This window comes from Malaclemys terrapin, chromosome 21 (genome assembly GCF_027887155.1).
Source record: "Malaclemys terrapin pileata isolate rMalTer1 chromosome 21, rMalTer1.hap1, whole genome shotgun sequence".
Classification (NCBI taxonomy): Eukaryota; Metazoa; Chordata; order Testudines; family Emydidae; genus Malaclemys; species Malaclemys terrapin.
Window position 1 is genome coordinate 5,008,497 of NC_071525.1, and position 27,653 is coordinate 5,036,149.

Sequence of the window (27,653 nt, forward strand, 5' to 3'; positions counted from 1 at the left end):
TTCCAAAGTTTATTCCAGGTTTGATTTAAAGCTGTTTATGCCATACACACGCAGGCTGTTAAAAACCAACTCTCCCCCGGCGCAGACACAGCGCAGTCGATCCAAGGGGCTGTCCCGGACGGACGGACACAGAGACAGGCAGGTTTGCTGCCTGCCCAACGGCGGTAATATTAACAATCCATCACAGCAGTAGCTCTCAACCCACTAATTGACAAAGGAGGGCAGCGGCCAACTTCCAAGGTGTCCCCTCGAGTGGGGTGGAAATTCACGCAACCATATCGCCCGGTAAGTGCGCTCAAACCTCGTTGAAAGATAGAAATGGAGAAGCCGCAAATCAATCCATTCAGGCCTAGAACCAGGGGGGTGGCTCCCTACACTACATCCCCCACCCGATTTCCTCGGGAGACTGTTCCACAGCACAGAGGAATTGGGTTGGATCCCTTTAAATAACGTGTGGGCCTTCTAATTCAAGAAGCCAACAGCAGCAGCGTAGGTAAGCCTGGCATGTTTGCATAGAGACACTGATCCTGGTTGTGTGTTCCTGGGGGTTTAAACATAACCTTATGTAGAGAACAAAGAAACAAACCGGCATCCCAGGAAGGCCCGTGTGAGGGCTTGCAACCTATTTAAAGGGATGCCACCCTATTCCCAGACACTACACCCAGCGGTCACTGTCAAAGCTGGTCTGGATATTTACATATCTGCGTCTGATCACGTCGGCCAGCTTCTGTTCTCTGATCCAGACCTTTCATTCAGGGTTAGTTGCATACGTTACGCCCAGAAAGCACATTGAGTATAAATATAAGTTAAGTCAATGGGAGTGGGTATTTCCTAGATGCTGGCTCAAATCTTTCCCTTCCAAAGACGGGTTTCGAGTCGGGGGTCCTTCCCCAAATCAATAGGCCAGGACTAACACCCCCACCATCGCTACCTACAATAAATAGGGAGACAAATACAGAATGCACTGGGATCTAGTGAGTTCTCACTTTCAGCACGTTAGAAAATAGCAAGGAAGTTGCTTTAGGAAACACAGACTCAACCCTGCAAAATGCAGGAGGACGGAGAAGACGACAGCTCCGGGTTGTCTAATACCCAGCCCTTATAAAGTGCTTTGCATCCATTGGTCTCAAAGCCCTTTATAAAATAGGCTGACAGCTATTATCACCATTTTATCAATGGGGAAACTGAGGCACAAGCGGGAATGCCTTCTCTTGGGTCACATGCTGAGCCACAAAGAGCCCAGCTCTCCTGATTCCCCATCCACAGCGTTATCGCCTAGGCCACACTGCCAAGAGATTCTCCAGTCTGGAGTTTAAAGCAGAACCTCTGGCGAGATCCCGTTGAACGCAGAGCGACCTCAGAGAGGAGCCGTTCGCTCTACTCCACAGAAAAACATCCCTCCAGCCCCGATCCCGGGTAGGGGTGAAGAATCCTTAGCTACGGGGGCTTCAGAGATTCACAGGATCAGGACCTCTACACAGAGGCATAACTACACCTGGGACTAGGAGCTTCACACATCCATGCACGGCCCCACGCTTGGGCCATTCCTTCTGTACAGGCACAGAGCAATGCAGCCTCATGCCCACAGCGAGTCAGCAACAGCACCGTCAAGGGACTAGAACAGGAGACTCCTGACCCCAGCCCAGATCTCCTGCTCTGACCACTAGATCTCATTCTCCCTGGAAAACCTCCTGCCGGACAGACAGACCGACCGACCCACACCCACAGTATTCCAGATCTAACCCCCAGATAACCACGTCCCTGAATTCAGGCCGGGGGTTGGGGGGAGAGACAGCCAGCTGGTCAGACTGATTCGACACCATGAAGGCTGCTCTGGTGCCGACCTGCAGGGCAGCTAAATCGAGGCCTCCTCTGTGAGAAATAACCAAGGAGCGGCAGAGCTCACGGTGCAGGTCGTTGTGTCTGTTGCTGCTGTTGGCAGGATTCTAGCTACAAAGAGGGGGGAAAAGCTAATCTGACAAGCAAGTGCGCGTCTTGGGATCCATTCTACACATGGGTGAATACCAGGAGCACAGCAGAATCGCAGGCAGCCCCTTGCAGCACACAAGAGCTTTAATGCTGTAAATCTACCCCCTGCTACACCGGCTTCGTGCAGACATTTATCTGCGTTCCAGGTTCTCCCGAGGAACTCAGGATAACTAGAGGGGGACCTGGGTTCTTTAAGAGGCAAAGGTGAATTGTTACAGCAGTAGATAATGCCGGGGCGCCAAACTACAACAGGTGCCCCATTCTCAGCCGGTGTTCGTCAGCAGATGTCAATGGAGCAATGCTAGTTAACGCCAGCTGAGGACTTAGCCCAGCCTCTGGGTAAACGGAGGCCGATCTAGGACAGAAGGCACCAAGGCTTCTCAAAACATAGCCTGGATCGCAGGGGTGGGGGGGACGACACACACTGCTTGTCATTGAAACAGACAATCACCCATCGCTCCAAGGAGAATACAGGCCGAGATGCTGCACCGAGGGGCGAACCTGATACGGGTACGAGGACTGGGCTACAAGACCAGACAGAGGTCAGATCTAGTGAAAACGGTGTGGCAATGGGTCAGTAATTGCAGGGGAGCCTTGCGAAAATTATTAGTGTGAAAAAAGGCAACCACATGCCAAGCCAAGCCAAGGAGGGGAAGGAACAAGACAGTACAGACTAGGTGGCCACCTGAGACCCAGGGTGTCTGCCTCTGTCTTCTGTACCGGGCGTCAGGGCTAAGCCATTTGGGCTGATCCGGTGCAGCAGCTGGGAGCAGCCCAGATCACAAAGAACCCAATGCCCACTGGGAGTCTGGCCAGCCCCGTGGAGCAGCTTCAGTTTGTTTGGAAATTGATCCGTCGGTCGGTGGGTGGAGAAAGACGAGGTCCCTGCTCCGACCCGCTAGGGGCCTGGCGCCGCCCTGCCTCTGGGAGTTCCAGACTAGTCAGCCTTCTAGACAGGACGGTGTGTGCACATCCCGCACAGGCTGGAGTCAAGGGCAAAGCTCACGTTGATTCCAGGGGTGCAGGATCCCTACAAAACACCCCCGCGTTCCCCCGCTCGCTGAAGAGCCAAGATCAGTTGCTGGGCCCTTTAGAGGCAGCACAGAGGGAGGCAACGAACCAAATTCAAGACCTATTCGAAGCAGGTGAATCGCCAGTGATTTCGGCACAGGACCCTAATCTAGTGCAGAGAATGGGGGTGCGGGAAACACCGACACGTGCCTCTTCAAAGGGGGGAACAGAGTCCGGGAGAGTCCCCAAAGAAGCCAAGCCCTCGGGGGTTTGTTCTCTTTGCTTAACGAGGTCTTCCCCCCTGCCTTTTTAATTAGCCTTTGATATTAGCGCCTGCAAACAGAAGGACATAAGCACCATGCAAGGGTGTTAAAGCATCTTAAGATTTGATTCTATGTTGCGCCCCTCCCCCTCCTCCTGCCATCCCTTGCACTAGTGAAAAACCGCCACCGTTCTGATCCGGGAGCGTCTCACACTCGTGCGAGGGCCGGGAGAGGTGTGGAAAATAATCAGGCCTCAAAATTTGGCTACTGTATTCGTTGCCTCGACTAGCTCCTCCTCAACACCTACTGGGAACCACTTCAAACTACTGCTCTTGCTGGCCTGGCTACGCCACCCTTCTGCCAGCCTAGGACCGATGCCTAGCACCCTGTCAGCTCTGCACCCCCCAGGAATAACTGTCACCCCGAGCCCAGGCTGGGTCATTCGCTTTTTACCAACTCAAACCTCAACATCTCCCCCCTTTACCTCTCCGGATGATTTGGCCTTGTCGCGAAGGCCCTATAAAAACACACCGTAACCCCTCCAGAGTATCTCAGCTACGTCCCTCCGGACTGATGGCGGTTGAGGACTCTCCAGGACAAGTTCCCCCACTGCTGGGCCGGGCTTGGCAGGGCTGGCTTCATGCAGCGCTCTCGCCACAAAGCTGATGTGTCAGAGCGCACGGATTTCCCAGGGGCGGATTCTGAGCGCTGTTCGCCCCTCCAGGGGCAGGCGGGGGTGTCTGCGTTGCAGGCGGAGGTGAGAGTCGCAGCGCAGGGTAGACAGACTCGCGCTAGCTTGGCTCCAGCTAACCTGTGTCCACCCGGGCTGCGTAATCACAGCGCCCAGTTTGCCGCGTAGATACCCTCGGGGAGGGATCTGGAGGCAGATTTTGGCCAGGACGTAAAGCTCAGCGAAGAGTCAACGCGACAGGAGAGCGGAAATGAGAAACGTGCCGCAGCGCAAACCCTCTACCAGCATCACCTGTGAGGGGACAATGGACTTCTCCTTGGACGGGTCACTGAGCGAGATCGAGAGAGAGAGTTTATACTCCGAGCTGGAAGGAAATTTAAAAATACACCGTAAACCACGTCTCTCACACACACACACACACACACACAAATACACTGTAAACAACACACACACACACAAATACACTGTAAACAACACACACACACACACACACAAATACACTGTAACCACCCCACCAAAATACACCGTAACCCCCCCCACACACACCCCCCACAAAAATACACCATAAACAACACACACACACACAAATACACTGTAGGCACCCCACCAAAATACATCGTAAACCCCACACACACCACAAAAATACACCATGAACCACACATCCACACACACACAAAAATACACCATAAACCATACATGCACGTGCGCACACACCCCACACCCCACAAAAATACACCATAAACCACACACACACACACACAAATAATCGTAACCATCCAACAAAAATATACCGTAAACCACACAACCAGACACACAAAAATACACTTGAAACCACGCGCACACACACACACACACAAATATACCGTAACCCACACACACACACCACCCCACAAAAATACACCGTAAACCACACAAACACACACACACAAACACACCATAAAACACATGCACACACCCACCCCCCACAAAAATACACCGTAACCCCCCCCACACACACACACACACAAATACACCGTAAACCACAACACCCATTCTCTCTCTCAGCCAGATGCAGGTTTAACATAATCTAGATTTGAATCCAGCCTGCTCCCCCACGAAAACTAGCCCTGTTGCAAAAGACAAATCTTCGCCACATTCCCCCTGCACCAGCCTGGTTTTCATGTCAGCCCCTCCTGACTAGGGCTGCCAACCCTCCAGGATTGCCCTGGACTCTCCAGGAATTAAAGATGAATCTTGCATTCAAGATCACATCCTGTGAAGAACCCTCCCACCACTCCCGCCCCACCCCCAGGGACACATCCCTGACAGCACAGAAGAGCCCGAGGTCACCCGGGGTGGGAGGCACCCACCAGGCTTCTCCTGCCATTGGTTGGTAAAGAAAGGAACATGCGAGCGGACCGGATTCACCTCGGTCCATAGACCCGCCAAGCCCCTTGCCCACGGGGCCCTCTCCACGCCCGGCCCCCAGCTACGGAGCTGGGTGGTTTAGCTCAAGTGGCAGAGGCCCATGTGTGTGGCTCTGGTGGCTGGCGCTCCAGGGCATCAGCTGGCACGTTGGCATCAAGCTCTTCCCCTTGGGGATGGAAATAGAACCCAGGAGTCCTGGCGCCTAAGCCCCTTGCTCTAGCCATAAAAATCGTACTCCCCAGAGTGAGGAATAGAACCCAGGAGTCCTGGCGCCTAAGCCCCTTGCTCTAGCCATAAAAATCGTACTCCCCAGAGTGAGGAATAGAACCCAGGAGTCCTGCTAATGTGCCTCTCATCTTGTCTCTGGCCAGTAATGGAGTGAAGCTGCTCCATTTCAGTTTGGATTTCAAGCCATCCAGGGGCGAGAAGGGGACAGCATCAACCCGGGGGTTCGGTTCAGGGGAAAACCCTGGATCATGCCCAGTTCCCAAAGCCAAACAGCCACAAGCGTCTCCGGAGGCCTCCCATCACTGGTGACACACCGGCAGCCCACATCCGCGGCCTCACGGGAGGACAGCTGCAGTTACAGGGGGTCAGGAGTCAGGACGCCTGGGTTCTTCTCCCAGCTCTAAGGGAGTATGGGCTACTGGTGAGAGCTGGATCTAGGGCTGGAGGCTCAGAGCCCTAGGTTCGAGCACCCCCACTTCAGGGAGCGTTCGTCAGGGAACCTTGTGACAAAGGCATGGGACGGCCCCTCCCACACGGAGCCGTCTGAGGTACAAGAGGTGGATCCCGCCAGGCACTGAGATATACGCGCTAGGGGCCCTTCTCCCTTCAGCCCCTCTGAGCCCAGACCCCAAGCCGCCCTCACCCGCTGTCTCTGGGGGCGGGCATCACTGCTCCTTGGGTCGGCCCGCCTCGGGCACGGTGCTCTGCAGGATGGAGGCGCCGCCCGGCCAGCGCAGCAGGGCCACGGTGAAACCCCCGATGATGAGCAGGTTCCCCAGCAGGGCCAGGCTGACGGTGCCGAAGGTGGCGGAGAAGGCGGGCGCCGGGGCCCGGGTGCTCAGCCAGGCCTGCCGCGAGCGCACGTCCGACAGGACGGCCTCCAGCTGGAAGTGGGTGCCCACCACTGCGCAGATGTGGAACAGCTGGTGGCTGTGCCCTGCCGAGAGAGAAGTGTTGGGGGGGGATTATCAGTCCCTGCTGTGGGTAACACTGGGGCAAGTGGGGTGGGGGAAGGGACCTGGCTGATGGGAGGTGGGTGGGTGTGGGGTGCAGGAAGGGGCTGAGCTGATGGCGGGGGTGAAAGGTTAGAAAGGGGCTGGTGGGTGGCTTGGACCTGGGCGAGGGGGGGATGGGAAGAGAGGGATGCCAAGAAAACATCCCTCCCCGCTTTCCCAGCTGGCCCCAGGCGCTAAAGGGCCTTTCTGCACCTGGCCAGCCCCCACACCCCGACTCCCAGGGATTCACCCCCCTAAGTGATGGGGAAGCTGATGGACAGAGTCACTCCAGATCTAGACATTGGAGCAGGAGGGTCCGGTGCTGGGCACCTGAGCATGGCTAGGTCTGCGGCGTCCAGGCGACCGGGGTAGCCGGGGGGTGGGGCATGGTCAGGCACCTCGCCCTCCATGTGGGGCAGGTCACAGGCCTCCTGGAATCCCCAGCGAGCAACCGGGGGCAGAACGGGGGTGGGGGGCGAGGCCACAGGAGGGGTGAAGCCGTCACAGTGCGACACGCCCTGCTGGCCACGGTCGACTGGCCTCGCGACAGGGCGTCGAGGTACAGGAGTGGGCTGGGGTACAGGAGCAGGGTTTCCCCCACCCCTGCTTACCAATATAGTCAAAGCGCCCGGGCGCCAGGCGTTCCGGCAGGTGGGAGGCAAAGAGGAAGCCAGTGAGCAGGGCAAAGAATAGGTGGTAGAAGTAACCCACGGTGGCATCGTTCCAGGTGCAGCCGTCCCCGAAGCAGAACAGAAGCTGCAGGGAGAACGGGGATGGGGTGGGAGAGAGGAGAAGTAGTTGTAGGGAAGACAAGTTGTAGGGAGGACTCCGGGGTTCTAACCTGGCTGTGGGAGTGTGCTCTAGTGGTTACATTGGGGGTCAGGACTCCTGGGTTCTATTCCTGGCTCCAGCCATGTGATCTAGGGCCATGCTCTAACCACTAGGACTCCTGGGTTCTATGCTCAGCTCTCCTGCTGACTCAGTTGAGCAAGTCACTTCTCTCCCCCACCTCAGTTTCCCCTTCTGTCAAAGCAGGACAGGAACACCGGCGTACCTCAGCGAGAAGCCGTGAGGATGAATTAGTAATGTTTGCCTTCCTTTCTATCATTACATGTCGTTCATAGCTTGGGGCTGGCTAGAGGCCCCAGCAGCGATCGGGGCCAGGCACGGTACTTACCCACAGAAAGAGTTTGTAGTGTAATTAGTCGAGACAGGGAGGGGAAACTGAGGCACACAGAGGGGGGGAAATCAACCATCAGGTTTAGTAGCAGGGCTGGGAATAGAACCCAGCAATCCTGACGGCAAACCTCAAAGCTCTATCCATTAGACCACCCTGCCTACCTTACGGCACTAAGCATTTTCCCAAAGCAGGGCCTAACTCTTTAGGTTCCACTCCGGCAACTGCATCGCCCCAGACAGACCCCCCGATCTGCCCCAGAAGCCAGCGTGGGTCAGCCTGGGAAATGCAGGACCCTGGGATGGGTCATCAGATGTTCAGACACAACAAATCCTGAGTCTTGGCAGAGGGGTTAGACTAGACCACCCTCGTGATCCTACGGTTCTAGGATCAGCAGCAAGGATCAAACCCGGGACCTAGGGATTGAAAAGCACAAGCCTCTACCAACAGAGCTCAGAGACCCAGCCCCGCTAGCCAGTGCTGTAGCAGGCCCAACACCTCAGGGGTCCAGCCCCACATTACCTATGTCTCCCCTACAAGCGCTACAGCTGTGCCCCTATAGTTTAGACATTTGCTACAGCCACAGAAGGGGTTTTCCCCCCCATCATCGTAGTAAATCCACCCCCTTGAGTGGCAGTAGCTATCGACGGCAGAATTTTTCCAGCAGCCTAGCAGTGTCTGGGTGGGGTGGGGTGTGTGTGTGTTCGTTCTGCCCGCCAGGCCCGCGCCCTCTGCAACACAGCCACTGCCTGCTAGCGCTGGGAGCAAATTCAAAGCCCGAGCGGTTCCTTTCTGGTGAGGCTGAGTCACATCCTGCGTTGTTGAGGAAAACAAGCCAGGGAAGTTGTTATTGTTTGCATCGCTGGCCATAACCCTGCAGGAGGCATTAGAGACACTCCCTTTCTAAAAACTGCTAACGTCTTCCATGGAAACGCCTTCTCCTGGGTTCCAACCACTCTCCTGAGTCCCACGCCTCGCTGGCTCTCCCACAGCCTCCCAGTGGGGACGGGGACAACATTTGCCACAGCAATTTGCAATGTGGGGGGGCCCCTCCCCCAACTCAAGACACCTCAAGGGGACTGATCTGCAAACAGTGCTGAGGCCCCGCTCTCGGGAAGTCAGGACTCTTCCAGGTGTTTCACGGTGCACATCCAGAAGTCATGGTTATGGGGGGAGCGTCTAGAGGCCTCAGTTCTGGACTAGGACGCAGAACAACAAGACACCCTGCCCCCAAAGAGCAAACAAAGCAGATCTAGTCCTTTTTGGAAAAAAATTGGCCTTAATCTCTCTGTACCTCAATTTGCCCATCTGTAAAATGGGGAGAAAAATGCTTCCTTTCTCCCACCCTTTGTCTATTTAGCGTGTCAGCTCTATGGGGTAGTGGCTTTGCAGCACCCACTGCAATGGGACCCAATCTTAGCTGAGGTCTCTAGGCACCACTGGTGTACAATAATGTATTAAACTAAGTTCTTCGCATCAAGGGTTGGATCTTCATAAATTTCCCTACCAAGACTAGGGCAAGGAAGTCCCACCCCAAATGGCCCCTGAAATGGACTTACCCTATAAAACAGTGGGATATTGTCATAGACAAAGGGATACACAAAGGCCGTTGTCCGTAAAACCTTGCTCAGCCGGGGACACTCCAATTCCGGGAACCTGGGAATCACACAGGGAGAGATGTGGATTAAGAGCCGCACGGTCACTGAGGGCTGCCCACGAGCCTCACTAAATTCAGTTCTGGAATGGATGCGGAAACCAAACCAAATCTTCCCTCTTTTACCAGTGCCCTGGTTTATTAGCGCAGATTATTATAGCCATGATCACAAGTCGATTACTACAAATGAACCTTCACACACTGAAGCTGGGATTGATTTTTCAAAGGAGACAAAGGTCTTGTCTACACAGCCATTGACAATTGCAGAATAAGCTATTCTGTAACAGCTCCAATGTGGGCACTCTATTCCAGTATTCTGGAATAATTACTCTGATTTGGAAGGGCACTAATTATTCTGTAACAAAAGTGTCTTTTAGTCCATATTACGGTGTGGACACCAGATTATTCTGGAACGGCGAATACTGCCTAATAGTTTATTCTGCAATAGCTATTCTGATCAGGGTCCCAGACACCAAACTCCTTCCAACTGAGTGCCTCATTTCTTTAGAGTCACCTTTGAAAATCCAAGCCTGAATGATTAAGAGCAGAGAGCAGGATGAAATTCATGTTAGACTGAAATGTTAATTTACTGTTTGCAATTCACTCAGCTTGGAAAATGCACAGACTGGTCAGTTTAATTTTTTTTCTTCCTAGTGAATTTCACACTAAAATGCATTTGCAAGCCAGGCAGGGGAATGTTTTGGTTCTAGTCAATTTCCCTTTGAAGATCTCATGCACAAGAAGGCAACTCGGGAATTTGGTTGGCGATATCTAGGGGAATATTTAACACCACTCTTCCGGTTTTGTAAAAATGTGATAGTTTTTTTTTTGTTTTGTTTTGGTTTTTTTTTTTTTAAACACAAAAAAGCTAACAAAGGGAGTCAAAGACAACGTGACAGCATCCCATTCATTGTGATTAGTATGATCCCAACCAAATCCAGCATGTTGCTTGATTTCCTCTCCCCCTTCCACTCCCGGAAGCGTGTGGCGTTTGATTACAATTGAAGTCTGCACTGAGAATGCTGTGAAAATAAGTCACAATTGTTGCCAAGTCCAGCTGCCTTCTTGCATAACAGCACTTGGACACCGTTCCTGGTCATTTCTGTTTCAAGTTATGGTGGAAAATATGCTTGCAAAAAGAAAAAAAATTGCCATTCTATTTTAGAAAGTTACAATGTCAAAACTCCTTTCTCAGCAGATCTGTGGGTAGGCAGTGTTGTCTCTGCTGACTTCAGTGGCAAAAATAAACCTATGCTGATTTGTATAGCCCTGTACAGCACCATCTGGATTTTAATCCTCTTCCTGCAGCAGGCTTGCTTACTAGTTCCAATCCGCTGTATAAACCCAGGGGAGACAATAGGACTGCATACGGGTTCCTGATGGCACAACATGGGCCTGAAAGATTTGTGTTATTAGTGACAATGTATGAAAAGGAGAAGCAGCAGCTAGAACCACCTTGTTTTCACCAGCGAATAAAAAGAGATTTGATCTGGAGTAACTGAGAGGCAAGAAACCACACAGGACCATTGGTACAAAGTCACATTTCAGGCTAGAACCTCCCCTTGAAATTAAAAACGGTTCATTTCCCAGCTTCGGGACTGAGGCCCAATGACCTGGAGGGAGCAGCAGCTGCTCTTGTTAATTTCAAGAGCAGACCAGCAACAAGGAAAGATTAAGAAGAGGGCTGGAAGTGGGAGCAAGGTGGGAAAGCAGGAGATCTTAGACCTACAGTAATGAACAACACTTCCCTCCAACTGCATAAAGCAGGAGAGATACTGACCCGCTCGTTGCACTGTTTTTACTTGGAAGAAAGTCATGGCCCAGAATGTAACCAAAACTTATTTATTTCCACATCCTCTGAGCTGTTTAGTTCCAGGCAGGTGGCACTTCTGGGGCCACTAGAGCTGAACTAAAGAAGAACACCTTACATCTCTCCCTGCTGCTTTCTATCTGTGGATCTCAATGTGCTTTACACGTCCTTCTCGTCAACGTTTGCAGAAGTTGCCACTGTCTGGGTGCCCGGCTGGGGCTGTATTTTCAGACAGCTCCCACGGATGCCAGCTGGGGTTTGGGCTGCCCAGAGATTCTGCAAATGAAGCCCCTTTGGGTTTCTGAAACCAGTTGCCACTTTGAAAATCTTGGACATTCAATTCTCACCACACCCCTCTGGGGTATGTAGAATTATTTATCCATCCAGGGTATGTCTACACTGCATTGTGAATCCACATCAGTGAGACAGCTTCGTGGACTGTCAAGCCCACATCTGAGCGTCCACACTGCAGTGGAAACCCGGGTTTACAATTGCTGGACAAGGTCTCACAGCCATGCTAACACGTCCACACTGCACTACGCCGACCTGCGGTTTGAGCTGCATCCACACTGCAAAAATGACAGGGCTTGGACCCGAGTCAGTGGGACTTTCTCTGATCCACCCCCAGAGTAGAGTCTGAGGACCTGAGTCCTTGCTGAGCCGAGTCAGATTGATGTGTGTGTGGATGGAAGGGGGGCTAGGGCTCAAACCTGAGTCAGCGCCCAGGCTTAGCGTGCAGTGTAGACAGACCCATGACTGGGGGATGGGGGAGGCTGAGATATAGGGAATGGAAGTGATCACAAGGTCCAGCAGTGAGACAGTAGCTCAGTAGGGAATAGAACCCAGGAGTCCAGGCCAGACGCCCTATCCGCTGCTCTCGCCACTAGATGCCAGTTCTGATGCTACCTGGGTACTGGCTCCCTTTAAGGACTGAATGGTTATTACTCTACAAAGGGATTTGTTTGATCAGCGTTTGAAATGAAGGCGCCTGCTTCCAACAGAACAGATGATACAACAGGCAATTCTACCCTCTGCCTGAAGCAACACGAGTGAAATCAGCCAGGGCAGGAGAACCAGTCTCAGAGTGGATGACCTGACGAAGAGCCGTGCGCAGGCTTGAAAGAGTGTCTCTCTCACCAACAGAAGTTGGGCCAATAAAATATATTACTTCGCCCACCCTGTCCGTCAGCGGACAGAACCAGACATTTCGGACAGGTGCAAGAATAATTATGGACTAACCTGCCCACGTCCACTGTTGAAACCCCACGTCCACTGATTTTATCCTATGTAACCATAGATTGTTCTCTTGGCTTCGGTGGCATCTTGTGGCAAGGAGTTCCACAGGCCAACGTGGCACTGCATTCAAAACAACTTGTGAAATTATGCACGAGTCCCACTCAATGCAGCCCCGGCTGAAATCAACAAGGGTTGTATGGGTGTCAAGCGTGGAATAATTTGCCTCACAAGCGAATAGGACAGATCTGCCGACTGGCTGGGGTGTTAGTGTATTATGCATAAAGAAACAGATGCAAGGAGGATTTGCAGAGCAGAACAATGGAGAACGCCCTGATATTTTGCATGATAGGTTCTTGGTACTGCATAGATCCTTACATACCGGGAGTAACAAGACAGACTGGTGCAGATAAAGGAATTAAAAGCAGCCATTGGTACAAAGTAATGATGTAAAGTGCTGTTAACCCAACGGTCTGGCATCGCATAGGCTCCATATGTGAAAGCACAGCCTAGAACACAAACACACTACATTATGGGATGGCATTGATAAAGACTCCAGCTCACATTCCGCTAGTCCAGGGGTGGCCAACCCGGGGCGCCGGAACCACATGCGGCTCCTTGTCTAGGCACCGACTCCGGGGCTGGAGCTAGAGGGGGCCAACTTTCCAATGTGCTGGGGGGTGTTCACTGCTCAACCACTGGCTTTGCCCCCACTCCACCCCTTCCCCGAGCCTGCCATGCCCTCGCCCGCCCCCCCCCCCCAGCCTCCTGCAGGCCACGAACAAGTGATTGGGAGGTGCAGGGAGTGAGGGGGAGGCGCTGATCGGTGGGGCTGCCGGTGGGTGGGAGGCACTGGGAGCGGTGGAGGGAGCTGATGGGGGCTGCTGACGTATTACTGTGGCTCTTTGGCAAGGTACATTGGTAAATTCTTTCTCCTTCTCAGGCTCAGGTTGGCCACCCCTGGTCTAGTCGCTTAGCGGCAGGGAAACCAACGAACTTTATGAAACCACCTTCGGGAGCTTAATAGAGCTGGGCGGAGATTTTCAACTGAAACATCTTTTTTTGGCAACAACAACAAAAAGTGGATTCAGGGACAACAAAAATGCCAGTTTTGTCACATTGTTTCAGTTGGAACAAGATGCCAACGAACAATCAAAGTTCCATTTTGACGGTTTCGGAAATGAACCGTTTCAATTTGCTTATTTCACTTTCATTTTTAGGTGGTTGTTTTATTTTTTAAACACATTAAAAAACATGCTCAAAAAACAGAACACAATGCTCCATTGAATGAAATGCTTCATTCAACCCCAAATGGAACGTTTTGGATTTTCTGATTCACTGGGAGTTCCGGTTTTAATTTAATGTTTCTTCCAGAATTGCCAGTGAATCAAAAAACTGACTTCAGGGTGTTGGCAAAACCTAGTCCAGAGAGAACTCACTCCCCAAACTGAAATTGATCAGTTGTTCAGGGGGAAACGAGAGAGGCTTTAGGGCAATACAACACTGAGAAGTCGGATTTCAGAGGCAGGGCCAGCTCCAGGGTTTTGGCCGCCCCAAGCAGACAAAACAAAAACAAACAAAAAAGCCGCGATTGCAATCGGCGGTGGCAATTCGGAGGGAGGTCCTTCACTCCCAGGCAGAGTGAGGGACCGTCTGCCGAATTGCCGCCGAATACCTGGACGTGCCGCCCCTCTCCGGAGCGGCCGCCCCAAGCACCTGCTTGAGAAGCTGGTGCCTGGAGCCGGCCCTGTTCAGAGGGGTAGCCGTGTTCGTCTGTATCAGCAAAAAGAACGAGGACTCCTTGTGCACTTTAGAAGTTAATCTAATCTGATCAATGACGTGGGTTTTAGCCCACGAAAGCTCATGCTCAAATACATTTGTTAGTCTCTAAGGTGCCACAAGGACGCCTCGTTCTTTCTGAGAAGTCAGACTGGCTCCGGCAGATCGACCTGGGGAGCAGATTCCAGAGCTGAGGGGGCTGCATTTGAGTGCAAAGGAGCCTGGAAGGGGAGCCAGCTGGGCGTACAAGCGAAGAGAGGAGCGTCTGTATTTCTCACCGTGGTGAGAGTTCCTAATCAGAGGCAGATCTCCCATGGGTGTAAATTGGGGTCACTTGAAGTCAATGGGGCTGTGCTGATTAGGGGTAACGGATGTCCCGATTTTGGGGTCTTTTTCTTATATAGGCTCCTATTACCCCCCCACCCCCATCCCGATTTTTCACATTTGCTGTCTGGTCACCCTAGTGCTGGTTTACAGCAGCCAAGGGTGTAGCTTGGGGAGCTGCCCCAGAAGGAGAAGCGTACTCCCAAAGGCTGGGCTATTAAACAGAGCTGCACCTGACCCAGGACCGTGGATCCAACTGGCGAGGGCATCCGGATTCCAGAGCTGAATTCTGTGGCTCGAGCCCCTCCCTAGATACAAGCCCAGAGATCCTCTGGCCTCGTCTTTAACTCGCTGCCCCTGGCCGCTTTGGACTTACCCAGGCTGTAGAGGCTGAGGGCTCCATAGTCAAAGAAGTAGCAGATGTGGCGGGCGTGGGTGGACATGGTGCTGAAGGTGTGGGCACAGCTGGAGGTGAAGGGGTACAGGCAGACCAGCAACATGTAGACGAGGAAAGGCCAGTTGTAGGCGTCGCTGCAGAAATCCAGGGAGGAGGAGAGCCCCAGGAACCGCCACACGAAATACCTGAGAGGTCCATGGGCACAAATGGGGATGGTGCATCACAGGGACGATAGCGCCTCCCAGACCTTAATGAGCTCTGGCCAACTTCCCACACCCTCTGAGCTTAGGGAGCCGGGAACCAGACCTCTGGAGTTTCTAGATCAAGCTCCGCAGCATTGTCATGTCAGTCCCCACGGGGTGAAACTGAGGCAGAGATGAAGAGAACAGAACATAACTCAGGATTCCTGACTCCCCGTACCCTCTGCTCTAGTCACGAGGCCCTTCTGCCTTTGGAGAGCTGGGAATGGAACCCAGGAGTCCTGACTCCTGCTCTACTCACTAGACACCACTCCTTCAAGGGATGTCTACACAGCACCTAAACACCCACGGCTGGCCCATGTCAGCCGACTCGGACTCGCGGGGCGGGACTGTTTGATTGCAATGTTCGCTTCCAGGCTCAGGCAGAAAGCCGGGCTCCAGGACCCTGTGGGGCGGGAGGGTCCCAGAGCCCAGGCTCCAGCCCAAGCACTGCAATGGGACAACCCTGTGTCGATCCGTGGTTCCCAAACACTAACAGCCCGTGAACCCTTTCACCAAAATATGCAATCTCACAAACCCCCTCCTAAAAATGAATATTTCCAGGGATTTTCTCCCTTACCTGAGCATAAATGATAGAAGCAGTGATCTTGGAAATAATTCGGGGTTTTTAGGACACGCTTATTGCACACTATTTATCATTACATTACATTATTAATTTTATTACGTTATGAAAACGGCACCACTCTTCCAAGATTCCACTTCTGTAGCTCGTATCACTTCGATTAAGCCTCCTATATGTTTCATCCAGGAGTACCAGACGTGAAACAGCAGGAAGGTATTTAAGAAGCCAACTCAAATAAAGAGTTCCTCCCACAAGCATTCGGGTCTTGAGCAGTCCAGGCAAACCACGCAGCACTACAACAAAGCTTAAACTTGTTCTGCCAGGAAGTCATGGTCACGGGGCTCGGGCTGCCAGCCCCCACGGGGGTTGGGGTCCCTAGTAGGGTGACCAGATGTCCCAATTTTATAGGACAATCCTGATTTTTGGGTCTCTCTCTTATATAGGCGCCTATTACCCCCCACCCTCTGTCCCGATTTTTCACACTTGCTGTCTGGTCACCCTAAGGACGGCTCTGAATTACAGAATTTTTTCTTAGAACCCGCTGATACATTTTGCGAAACCCCAAGGGTTCATGAACTCCCGTTTGGGAACCACTGGTGTAGACCAATCCCCATGACCATGAGTCGGCTGGCATGGGCCAGCCAGGGGGTTTCGTTCGCTGTGTAGAGACACCCTAAGAGGCCAAAGGATGGAACCCCAGAATAATGACTCCCAGTTCCCTGGTCTGGCCACTAGACCACCCTGCTTCCATTGCTGGAATGGATTCCCTGACGAGTTAACAGCTGCTTGGGGACCCAGCTGTCGTTTCTTCATATTGACTATTGGGCAAAGAGCAGTCGGCACAACAGGAAGAGTTGGGGCAAACAACCAACTGGTTTGAAGATGGCGCTTGATCAGTTTCTTAACGGGATGACCTGATGGGGCTGCCTGCAATAGCCTGAACTGGACTCTATGACCCAGGAGGACCCTCTCAGTCCTGTCTCCTATGTAATAATGTGCAAGCTTTGGGCAGTAGATTGGCACCCCTCCACCAAGGCCCATGCCACAGCAGTGAAGGGCAGGTGGTAGAGCTGGGTGGTAAAATAGTTTTTCCGCCCCCATGAAAGTTCAAGAGAGCAAAGAAATTTCCCATTCAGAAATGGGACGAAAAGTAAAAAAAAAAAAAAAGTTTCAAAAAGGTTTGGTTCGGGTCAATGCTTTTGATGATTTTCCCGTGGGTTATTTTGATTGGCGGTGGTTTTCTTATTTTAATTGGCTTTACGGCTCTAAACAAAGAGCCACTTTGATCTGGAAAACGCCCAATTTTTCATTTCAAAGAGGCTGAAACAAAACATTCCAGCAGGTCTCCCCAAAAAAAAAAAAAAAAAAAAAAAAAAAAAAAAAAAGGGTGGGTGGGAGGGAGGTTGAGTTAAAAAAAAAAATCCATTGAAACCTCCCGTTTGCCCCATGAAGAGTTTCAACCCATCGGCATTTTCCGACAGAGACGTGTTTAGCTGAAAGATTCCCACCCCGCCCAGCTCTCACAGCTATCTCCATTGAATGAGTCCGTGCCCCCAGGAAGCCACGCTCCCAGGCAGGACGGGCATCGTCCCGCGGCTGAGGAGTCACGCTTCATGTGGGGCAGCCCAGCCAGTCACTTACCAGGTCGGGAGGAAGTGGGTCCAGATGTTGACAGTCTCGTTGGTCATTTGGAAGGAGCTCAGGATGCAATCCAAGGCAGAGCTCTTTGGATGGCGGTAGCCGGATATGATGCCATCCTCCCAGAAGATCTGCCCGGGGAGAAAAGCCACGTCGGGTCAGAGGGAACCACAAGGAGGCGTTGTTTCATCCCGTAGTGAAATCCACATTGGGACATCCCTATACGGTGTCTCCAAATGCTTTCCACAGGAGGTCAGTATCAACAGCCCCATTGTACAGATGGGGAAACTGAGGCACGGAATGGAGCAGTGACTTGCCTAAGGTCGCCCAGTGGCAGAGCTGGGAAGAGAACCCAGGTCTCCCACCCCCCCAGGACGGAGTCCTATCTGCTGCCCCCCACAGCATGGGGGTTTTGTCTCTGGACCAGGAGCAGAATCAGGGCCCTTCTCTTTCATTGGGGGATTTTCCAGGTGGGCGTCTGTGCTGGGAGTTGCACAGAGCTGCCTTTGGAGGAGAGAAGCAAGGACACCCATGATGCAACAATCCATCCTGGAATCACCGCCTCGTGGGAGAGGCAGGGCTGGGAGTCCGGGAACAGAGCCTGCCTTATGCTCACTGTTCAGAAAGTTCAGCCGGGGGCAGGGGACCTGACCCACCACCCACCCAGCCTGTCCTCACCACTCGGAGTCATTTCACTCACTGCATGTTATGCTGGGGGAGCGTTGACCTCATCCCAAAGACCAGGGGGCCAGATCCTCGACTGGTGTAAATCAGGGTCTACACTGACACCAGCTGGAGATCTGGCCCAGTGACGCCAATGGAGGGACACCCATTTCACCAGCTGCGTGGGATCTGGCCCCATTGGCTCCAATGGATCTGGGCAGATTTATGCCCACTGGGGATAAGATCCTGACTACGGAGGACACAATGAATCAGAACAAGCAGACTAATAGGAGAGAGACGGCAAAATGCCACACTGTTCAAATCAGCAATTTACTAAGTGTGCGCGTGGATGTGTTGGGGAGGGGAGTCCTGCTGAATAGGGATTGGGGGGGTAACGACTGTCCTCCCCTAAAGAGATTTTATTATTTGTATCACGGTAGCACCCCAGAGCCCTCATCATGAACCAGGACCCCATGGTGCTAGGCGCTGTACAAACAGAACAACAAATCGGTCCCTACCCATGGTACCACCACATCACACAACAGCCTTCTCCTTCCAATATAATAAGCCTCAGGAAGTTAACATGGGCTTTTTAAAGTCTTTGCCACCGGTTGCCTCCCAGGTCTGTCTCTTTCATTGACCTCGTACACCTGATTCTTCCAGGTCTATCCCAACAGGACTGTGTTGACTTCAGTGGCATGACTCCTCATGTACCCCTGCTCTAACTCCATGGGGGTCCCTCCTCTCCATTTATACCCCAGCTGGGGAGAGGCAAACGAGGCCCTGTGTGTGCTGAATTGTCTTCCATCCTAGATAAATCAATTGCTTCTTTCTCCAGGTGAATCTCGTTTTGTCTACTGCCCCCATAGCTGATCCCTTTAGTACAGCATGTGCTTGTCCTCCCTGGTATTTGCAACTTGGCCCCCTTTGGTAGCGTGTGAATTTCATTTAACGTGCCTTCCCCGTACCACCTATAAAGATGCTAAATAAAACCAGAACTAACCCTGGTCCCTTCACCCCATCCCCACTCACTTCATCTCCCTGCTCCTAATTCAACAGATTGCTTGATATATCAGTACGCTCCATATTGTATGCACCAATTACATGGAGCCTCCCAAAGTTCTGTGTTGTAATATAGGGTTCACTTGCAAAATATTATTTAGCCACTAGATGGCTCCGTATGCGGTAGAAAGCACCCGGAGGGGGAATGCAGTTGCCTGGTCAACAAAGGAGACAAAGCTGGGACTCGTTCTGTGTGGGAGGTTGCCTGTTTGGATCTAGTTCCTGCTTAGAGACAGACTGGAATTGCAGAGATCAAGACACGTGATCGAGGTGAAGTGGGGCAATACTCACACGAGGTACTTGGTGAACCCTGAATATCTGAGGCAACTTTATCGTCAGCATTTTAGGTCAGAGGAGGGGGGGAAATAAATATTAAAGGTGCAGGTGGATCGGCCTTCAGGAGAGCAGCAACGAAGCCCTCAGAGCCTCTAACTCTCCTATGCGGCTTCGCTCTTCTCTAGCCCCTTGCTAGAGGGTCGAACATTGGTGTCCTGGAAAGACATTGCAAATAAAGGGGGAGAGAAAGCAAAATAATTATCATTGCACAGCAACACAGAGGGAATATACAGTCAGCTTGCACCGGGAATTGTGGACGAGGGCTCAGCACGTCCCAGGTACTCTCCAAACAGAGAAGCAGCAGCATCCCCGGCCCAGAAAAGTCCGAAAGATCTCACAAGCAGGTAAGAACGCTAGCTGCCTGGAAGCTGTGATCGCTTGGATTCCGCAGCATTGCCAAGTGTTCCAAAAATCACGAATCAGGTGCGCCAAGTCATTAGCTTGGCTTACCAACGTCGTGAGATTTAATGGGGGGGGGGAAAAAAAAAATCACAGATTCGGGGTTTGTTTGATTTGCCAGCTGGTTTCTGAGCATTCGCGGTGCTCTCGCTTCGTGATTTTAAGCTTTTTTTTTAGTGCCCTGGCCACTTCCAGGGATTCTCACAACAACATTTTTGGTGGCCTCAGAGTGTGGCCACCAACTCTTGCTGGGGGCCACTCTGACAAACCCGTCTCTTTGTCCCTTCAGCGAGAACCCGACCCGGGGAAGGTAGGTAGGTCCAGAGTTTCTGTCCCAGGCTCTCCGTGCCCCAGCTGGGCTGGAGCAGGGGAGCACCCCGGTGACCAAACACCACAGCTGCCTCCACTGACAAGAGCCACCTCTGGCGCTACACACACAGGCCCCATGCGTCCCCAGAGGGGCTGCCCAGAGCCCCTGAGGAGGCTACGTAGTGCAGGACGCCGATCCCTGCTGGCAACCCCAATCTCTGCCCAGGCTTTGGAGGCTGTCGTGGCTGCAAAAAAATCTGCTGGTGGTGGCCGCATTTGAGAAACGCTGCACTAGACCATGCCACATCGGTGAAAGGAACCGGGACTAGAAGGGAACATCTGCATCTCTTCTCCTTGTCTCCAGTTACTCATACTGATGGCAGGTTTTGAACTAAGAAGGGAGCTGGGGTTGAGCCTAGAACCCAAAACCCCTGCTCTCAGTTTTGGCAATGTGGTCCAATGGTTAGAGCAAAGGGCTGGGAGCCAGGGCTCATTGACTCTGGGAAGCAGCGTTGTGACGTTGTGCAGTCTATATGGTTTTATTAAAATATGGTAATGAGTGAATAGAATGTAACTGGAATATGCTTCATGTATCATTACAAAGCTTATAATCTACTGAGTGTGATCATCCTATTTGTATAAATGTACCACTCTTGTATCTGGGACTAGAAATAGGAAATACAACTCTGAGGGCCTATTGTAATTATGCAAAGTGTGGGCCATTAATGGTGGTTTGGAATCTTATTGGCTCCCATCAACCAGGACAATTGACTGGGGCTCTGTTTGCAGTCAGGCTTTGCTGTGAGTCAGGGTGGGCGGAATGAAGGCTTGGGGTCTTACAGTGTCATGTGATCATGTCACCTAAACTGGAATCCATCTTTAACCTGGTGCTTTTCCAGCGAGGGGGTGTGGAAACCCAGAGAGAGACAAAGGATTCCCGCCTTATGTAAAAGATACATAAAGGGGTGGAACAGAACAAAGGGGAGGAGCCATCATGAAGAATCCCCTAGCTACCACCTGAGCTGGAACAAGAGCTGTACCAGGGGAAAGAATTGTGCCCAGGCCTGGAAGGTGTCCAGTCTGAGAAAAAACTTACTGAAGCATCTCTGAGGGTGAGATTATCTGTATTCAGTTTGATTAGACATAGATTTGCACATTTTATTTTGCTTGGTGACTTACTTTGTTCTGTCTGTTACTACTTGGAACCACTTAAATCCTACTTTCCGTATTTAATAAAATCACTTTTTTCCTTATTAATTAACTCAGAGTATGTATTAATACCTGGGGGAGCAAACAACTGTGCATCTCTATCAGTGTTATAGAGGGCGAACAATTTATGAGTTTACCCTGTATAAACTTTATGCAGGGTAAAACGGATTTATTTGGGTTTAGACCCCATTGGGAGTTGGGCATCTGAGTGCTAAAGACAAGCACACTTCTGTGAGCTGTTTTTAGGTAAACCTGCAGCTTTGGGGCAAGTAATTCAGACCCTGGGTCTGTGCTGGAGCAGACGGGAGTGTCTGGCTCAGCAAGACAGGGTGCTGGAGTCCTGAGCTGGCAGGGAAAACAGGAACAGGGGTAGTCTTGGCACATCAGGTGGCAGCTCCCAGGGGGTTTCTGTGATCCAACCCCGTCACAAGCGTTTCCAAGTGGTTAGAGCAGCAGACTGGGAGCAAGGCTCCAGGGGCTCTATTCCCAGCTCTCTTGTGGACTCACTGCACAGCCTTGGACAGGTCACGGAGGCGTTGCTCTGTTCACGTTGCAAGGCCTGAGTGAGGAACTGAAGTTTTAGGCGCCTAAGTCCCATTCACTTTCAATGAGACTTCAGCTCCTCACCCCGTTAGGCCGTGTGACGTGAGCAGAACAATGCCTAAATACCTTTAAAAAAACATCTGGGCCTCATCCCCATCCATAAAACAGGGGTGATTCTCATTGGTAGTGCAGTAGCACTTAGCAGCCCTACTCACGGACCAGGACTAGGTGCTGTACAGATCCAGAACACAGACAGCCCCTGCCTTAAAGGCTGTACAATCAAAGGCCCAAACAAGAAACCGGTCACGCAGAGAGGATGAGCATCATTCCGTCTTTTGCCAGCCTGGTCCATTTAGGCTGCAGATCTTTTGGGGCAAGGACTGTCTCGCTCCATGTTGTCTGTGCAGCACCTGACACGATGGAGCCTTGAGCTCAGCTGGGTGCTCCAGGTCATCACAGATCACAAATGGCCTCTGGAAAGACCTAGCATAATTTTGCCTCAGATTTTACCATCCGCCAGACCCGTGACGATAAAGGGAGCCTCCAAAAATCGACAGATGTTAGAAATCAACGTTGCCTTGTTTGGCTCGAGTTCCCCCAACTCCCCTAAGGGGAGCACGGCCCTATCCTGCCAAAAGGACAGCAGCAAAAAAATCAACTCCCCCTCCCCACCCCTTTGCTAGAAATCAATCCTCCTTTGTCAGTTTCACACAAGGCTTCCATTGAATGCCAGCCATCCGCATCACGTGACTCCCAAAGGGTCAGGAGGCAGCAGCAGAAGCCAAGGTGAAAGTTAGTTGCATAAGGTTTGAACAGAGGGAGAAAGTCAGAAAGAGCCAATCGGCCGGAACAGCTGTACTGAACAAGATAATCCGCGTCAGATTTCCCCTCTCCTCCTCCTCCCCTGAACTGGGGCTCCAAATCGAGACACCCACCAGCTGCAACGGGGTTCAGAAAGATCTGGCTCTGGACCAGCCTTTGCTGTTTGCTCCGCAGTCAATGCTTTGTCCAAGATGACAAGCAGATCTCCTTGTCCCCGACTCTGAGCGTACCAGCCTGTATCTACTGCTGCCGCACCTCTAGCCTCTCCCCATTCACTCCTGGGCATTGCTGAATGTCGCTCTGAACAGCGTTAGCCAACCGAGAACCATCAGACCCTTTGAGGGGAGGAGGAGAGGGAGGGCGGAGCCAGATTTGAAAGGTTTAACATCTTGAAGATTTTCTTTGATTATTATTTTGGTCAACCTAGCACCTAAGAGCCCTAGTCAGGACCTCATGGTGCAAGGGGCTGTACAAACACAGACCAAAAAAAGACAGTCCCTGCCCCAGAGACCTTCCGATCTAAGAGACAACAGATGGAGTTGGACAGGGGAGTACAAGGCGAAAGTGATCGGCCCACCAAGGCGTAACCATTGCCAGGTTTCCTTTAGGCATCCCAGCCAAGGAGAGTTTTCAGATTCCAAGTTTAGAGTCATCCAATCAGAAACCTCATCTTCCCTAGGGTCAGACTGGCCCTGCTCAGGTCCCCCGTCAGAAGGGAGAAAAGGGAAAGGAATCTTTGAACCCAATTCCTTTGGGCAGGGGGCCCTTCCAGCTCCCTCTCAGTCTTCGACTGGGCCCCTCCCACTCCACATACTCACAACAGGCTCACCTCCTTCCCTACCGGGGGGTGGGCTGCAGGGGAAAAGACCCTTCGATGATGATGACGCATACAGATGCTGTGGCGATGAGGGCCAGAGAAGAACCCAAAAGAGACAGCAGCAGCGGGGGCCAGTGGGTAGAGCACTGGGGCTGGGAGTGAGGAGAGCTCCCGCTCAACTGATAATGGAGCTTTCCCTTAGATCACCCTTTTGTTAAACAGGTAACGAGCCCCATCTCCCAGGGGGCGGGGCGGCATGATTCACTAGTGTTCGAAAACAGCTCCAGGGTTCTTGGCTGGAGGTGGAGAGGCAAGTTCTGGCAAGCATCAGACAAACCCTGCGATGCGGAGGAGTAAGATGCTTGAGAGAAGTGCGATATGCTGCCTCTGTAGGTAATTATGACTCCCACTGCTGAAGGAACTAACAGAGCGCCTCATATTCTTAATCAGTTTATTCTCACAAACAGCTGTATCAGTCCCATTTTACAGATGGGCGAAACTGAGGAAGAGAAAGATTAAGGCCCAGAACCTAAAAGGTAAACCTGAATACCTTCGAGGATCTGGGCCTAACTGACTTGCCTGAGGTCACACGAGGAGCCAGGAATCGAACAGAGATTTCTTATCTAGGTGTCCTAGGGTTTTATACTGCTGCCCATCACCATAGCCTCTGGGCACCTTCCATATAAAATCAGTATCGTATAAAGTCCGTAGCGGACTTTATGCAGCCTCTGGCACTTCCTCCTTCCGGGTAAAACCCTGAGCCCCAATCCAGTGCTGCACCCCAAGACCACCCTTCCTACCATCAGCACCTGAATGAGGGGCATAATCCCCATTGCAGAGGGGCAAATGGAGGCACCGAATCTGCATGATAGCAGACCCTAACCTACCTCCCATGCCCCAGCCCTGCCTGTCTGGCGATTTAGGAGGAAGGAAGCCATGGGATTGATTTTAAAATGCATTGGGAAATGAAGCCTTATAAAGAGGCCTCTCTGCAGCAGACGCTGTTAAGCACTGAGCGACTTGCCGTATTCAAAGCACTCTACAATCATCAGCGAATAAAGTCTCCCCCCTGCCAGGCAATAAGACTGCCTAGCGCTTCGCAGCCATCACCCCGCTAAGGGGAGCCGTGGGGCCTCCATTTTACAGATGAGGAAATGGAGGTGAAGAGAGCGGACACCGCGTGCCACTGGCAGAGCTAGGAAGAGAACCCGGGAGTCCTGACTCAGAGTCCTCTAAAGCCCCAGCAGCCGTCATTAATCATCCTGGGTCAGACCCACCGCTGAGGTGGAGGACCAGGAGTGCTGCAAAGGAGGGCCCAGGGACAGGGGTGCTAGCCTGGGACCGAGGATGCCTGGATTCGATTCCCTGCTCCGCCACAGACTCCTTGTGTGACCTTGGGCAAGTCACTTAGTCCCGGTGCCTCAGCTCCTGTCATAGCACCCCCTTGTGCCTGGACACAGCATTGCAGGGGACTTTGCTTCTAGCGTCCCTGGTCACTGCTTCCTTGGCCCCAACAGTGTCCTGACTCTCCCAGGGTCTGGCCCTCCAGCCAGCTCACTGAAAAGTTCAATCCCCTTCTGGGGTCACAAAAGGTCCAAGTAAATCTCTAAACTAGCAGCTCCTGTCCCCCACTCTTGAACGTCCCTGCGGCGTATCTCCTATGCTGCTACCTCCAGGCAGGTTTCCCCTCCACGGGCCCCCTTTCTAGGGACACTGGCAGCTTCCCTCTGGGAACTCCCCGCTCCTTTCGGGGCCCCTCCAGAGGAGTCCAGCTGGCTCCGTATGGTCTCTTTCCGGCTGGCTTCTCCAGCCTCTTCTCTCCTGGGCCGCCTCCTTGACTGAGTTCACAGCTCTGTTTAAGGAGCCCTCTCTGATTCCGCTCCCTCCGGCCCTAGACACAGGCGGGGTCAGTCGTTATAATTAAAGTCTCCTTCACATCCAGCTAGGGTCACTCAGGAGGTTGAGGGACAGCTGCTAGCTCACGGCCCGGCCAGCCTGTACAAGGGGGATCGTAGCACTGCCCTACCGCTCAAGAGGGCGGTGAGGATAAATCGATTCAAGACCGTGAGGCTCTCGGCTACTAAGTAACAGGGGCCAGATAAGTACTGTAGCTAGATTGACTACAATGTAACTATGCCAGTTTACACCAGCGAGGATCTGGTCCCGTTCCACAGATGGGGAAACTGAGGCACAGTGTTGGGGGGGGAGAAGAGAGCAAATCAGAAACAGAAACCAGGAGTCCTGCCTCGCTGTCCTCCAACGTCCCATTTGGAGACGATCCCCAAGCCGGCGGGTAGCTCCCTTCTCACAGTGTATTAACACGGAAAGGGGAAGGAAAGAAGAAAAAAAAGCCAGCTGGTGACCACCCTACAGATAATGGTAAAGCCAGAGAGCAGAAGAAATGCCAAACCTGGTCCGGAGATGGTAGAAGGGGGATCCCCCAGCCACTGCTACCGCTTCATAGTATCTGCCTGGAGCTCAGAGCGCGCTGCATCGGAAGGGGCCCTCCTAACTATTCCACTGTTGTGTTTTTTCTCTCTTTTTTTAGCCACATTCCTTGGCAGAGCACATGGAAAGCAGCCAAGGGCTCCCTCCCATGACAGCTCCAGCCTATTGGTGGAGGGGGAAGAAAAGGCCTCTTTGAGAGGCTGGGATCAGGAGACAACGGAGTCGATAAAAAGGAGCTTTTGTACTGGAAATATCCCATTATTCCCCCCCACACCCTTACATTTTAGTCTTAAAACATCCACCGCATAGACTGCAAAGCCATCGGGCGCCCTCCCTTCTTGGGAGGCCTCCCCCAGCTAAGAGCATTAGCCTCCAGAATATAAACTCACAATCCCTAGTGTCTGCCCAGGGCGTTCCATACCCTACTTCTGGGCTCCCTCCCATCAAGCAGACAGGGACCCCGCAGGGCACAGTTCACCAGCGGGGCATTATTATAAAAACTTTCGCCCCCAGCTGTGCACATGCAGTTCAGAACCTCGCCGCATGATATTCTGGGGGGAAGACAAACCAGAAAAACAGGAGCCATTTCTCGCTATCACAGAATCCAGAGTGTCCTTTGGCGACATCATCATGGTCAGATATTCCATAACACTTGCCCTAAAGGATTTCTGGAGTGCTTTGCAAACAGGGCGGTGACATTAATCATAATGCTCTCAATGCTTATCTTGGGCTCCGCCCCAGTTTATAAAGGATTAATATACAATTAATAGACCTTACCCGAATGCTTCAGACTGGAGTTTGGCCCAGATCCTCACCGTAATTAGGCTCCTAACTTCCACTGATTTCAGGGGAAGCCTAAATATCTTGGGTCACCATTAAACCAAGCTGGCATGGCTGAGATCAAGTTGAAGAAGGGTAGAGGTGGCGTTTAAGTGGGGAGGATGCTGCAGTGATCTGTTAGGGCCCAGGTGTACATCACGCCCTTCATCATTAGCTAGAAGAAAGTCACCTGCAGAGAGATTCAAGTTCAGAGGTGGCTGCAAATTGGGGGGAGCCGTATGCCCAAGCGAGGACAAAGAAATAATACAGAAAAGACCTAAAATACAATTATTAGTGACTTTCACTTAGACTAACCAGGGCTTCTCTACAAAGTGAGTTATTGCACAGCCAGCCAGGGCGTGAATCTAGAGTGCACCAGCTCGCCACGCATTATCCTGCCATGTAGATACATCTTGCTGCTGTAAACAAGACACTTGTCACTTGTGAAAATTTCCCCCCAGTCCCTGATTCAGAAAAGCACTTGTTTAACATTAAGCATAACATTAAGCATACATGTAAGTTCCTCCCTATTCACCAATGCATTTAGGCGTATTTCTCATGCCCCACTAATTGGTCTGTTTGATCCATAACGGATAACACACCCTATGTTCCCTTTTGGTGGTAACATGGGGATTAGAATGGCAGTACAGGAACCAGACAAGAACCGCTGGGAACAAGAAAAGTTGCTCTCCTGTGTTTAGTTGCAAACCATGCTCGACAAGGAGCTGTCAAAAGAAAGGGACGGCTTTACAGGTCTGGGTTTAAAATATGGCAATAGTGTTTGCCGGAAGGTGCCCAGGACGCGAAG

At 52.0% G+C, this 27,653-nt stretch overlaps 1 protein-coding gene across 1 annotated transcript; it reads right to left on the reverse strand.

Moving 5' to 3' along the window:
- On the reverse strand, positions 1-26,078 carry PAQR6 (progestin and adipoQ receptor family member 6). The gene is made up of 9 exons (XM_054010974.1): positions 25,989-26,078; positions 19,435-19,634; positions 17,422-17,549; positions 14,938-15,143; positions 12,841-12,967; positions 9,321-9,417; positions 7,196-7,340; positions 6,233-6,526; positions 1-4,318 (listed from the first exon to the last, which is right to left on the reverse strand). The coding sequence occupies exons 2-8, from the start codon at positions 19,483-19,485 to the stop codon at positions 6,255-6,257; spliced, it is 1,026 nt and encodes a 341-aa protein (XP_053866949.1). The 5' UTR covers positions 19,486-19,634; positions 25,989-26,078; the 3' UTR covers positions 1-4,318; positions 6,233-6,254.
- Positions 26,079-27,653: the final 1,575 nt, after the last annotated feature.

Bases quoted from the DNA above. Each gene is read 5' to 3' on its own strand.
- PAQR6 (XM_054010974.1), bottom strand. From the start codon at position 19,485: ATGCTGACGATAAAGTTGCCTCAGATATTCAGGGTTCACCAAGTACCT. The intron at 12,968-14,937 runs GTAAGTCCAAAG...TTTGTGTTCTAG, and splicing joins CCTCAGCCTCTACAGCCTGG to GCTGTGCTTTCACATATGGA. The intron at 9,418-12,840 runs GTATGTAAGGAT...TGTGATTCCCAG, and splicing joins AGTCTGTCTTGTTACTCCCG to GTTCCCGGAATTGGAGTGTC.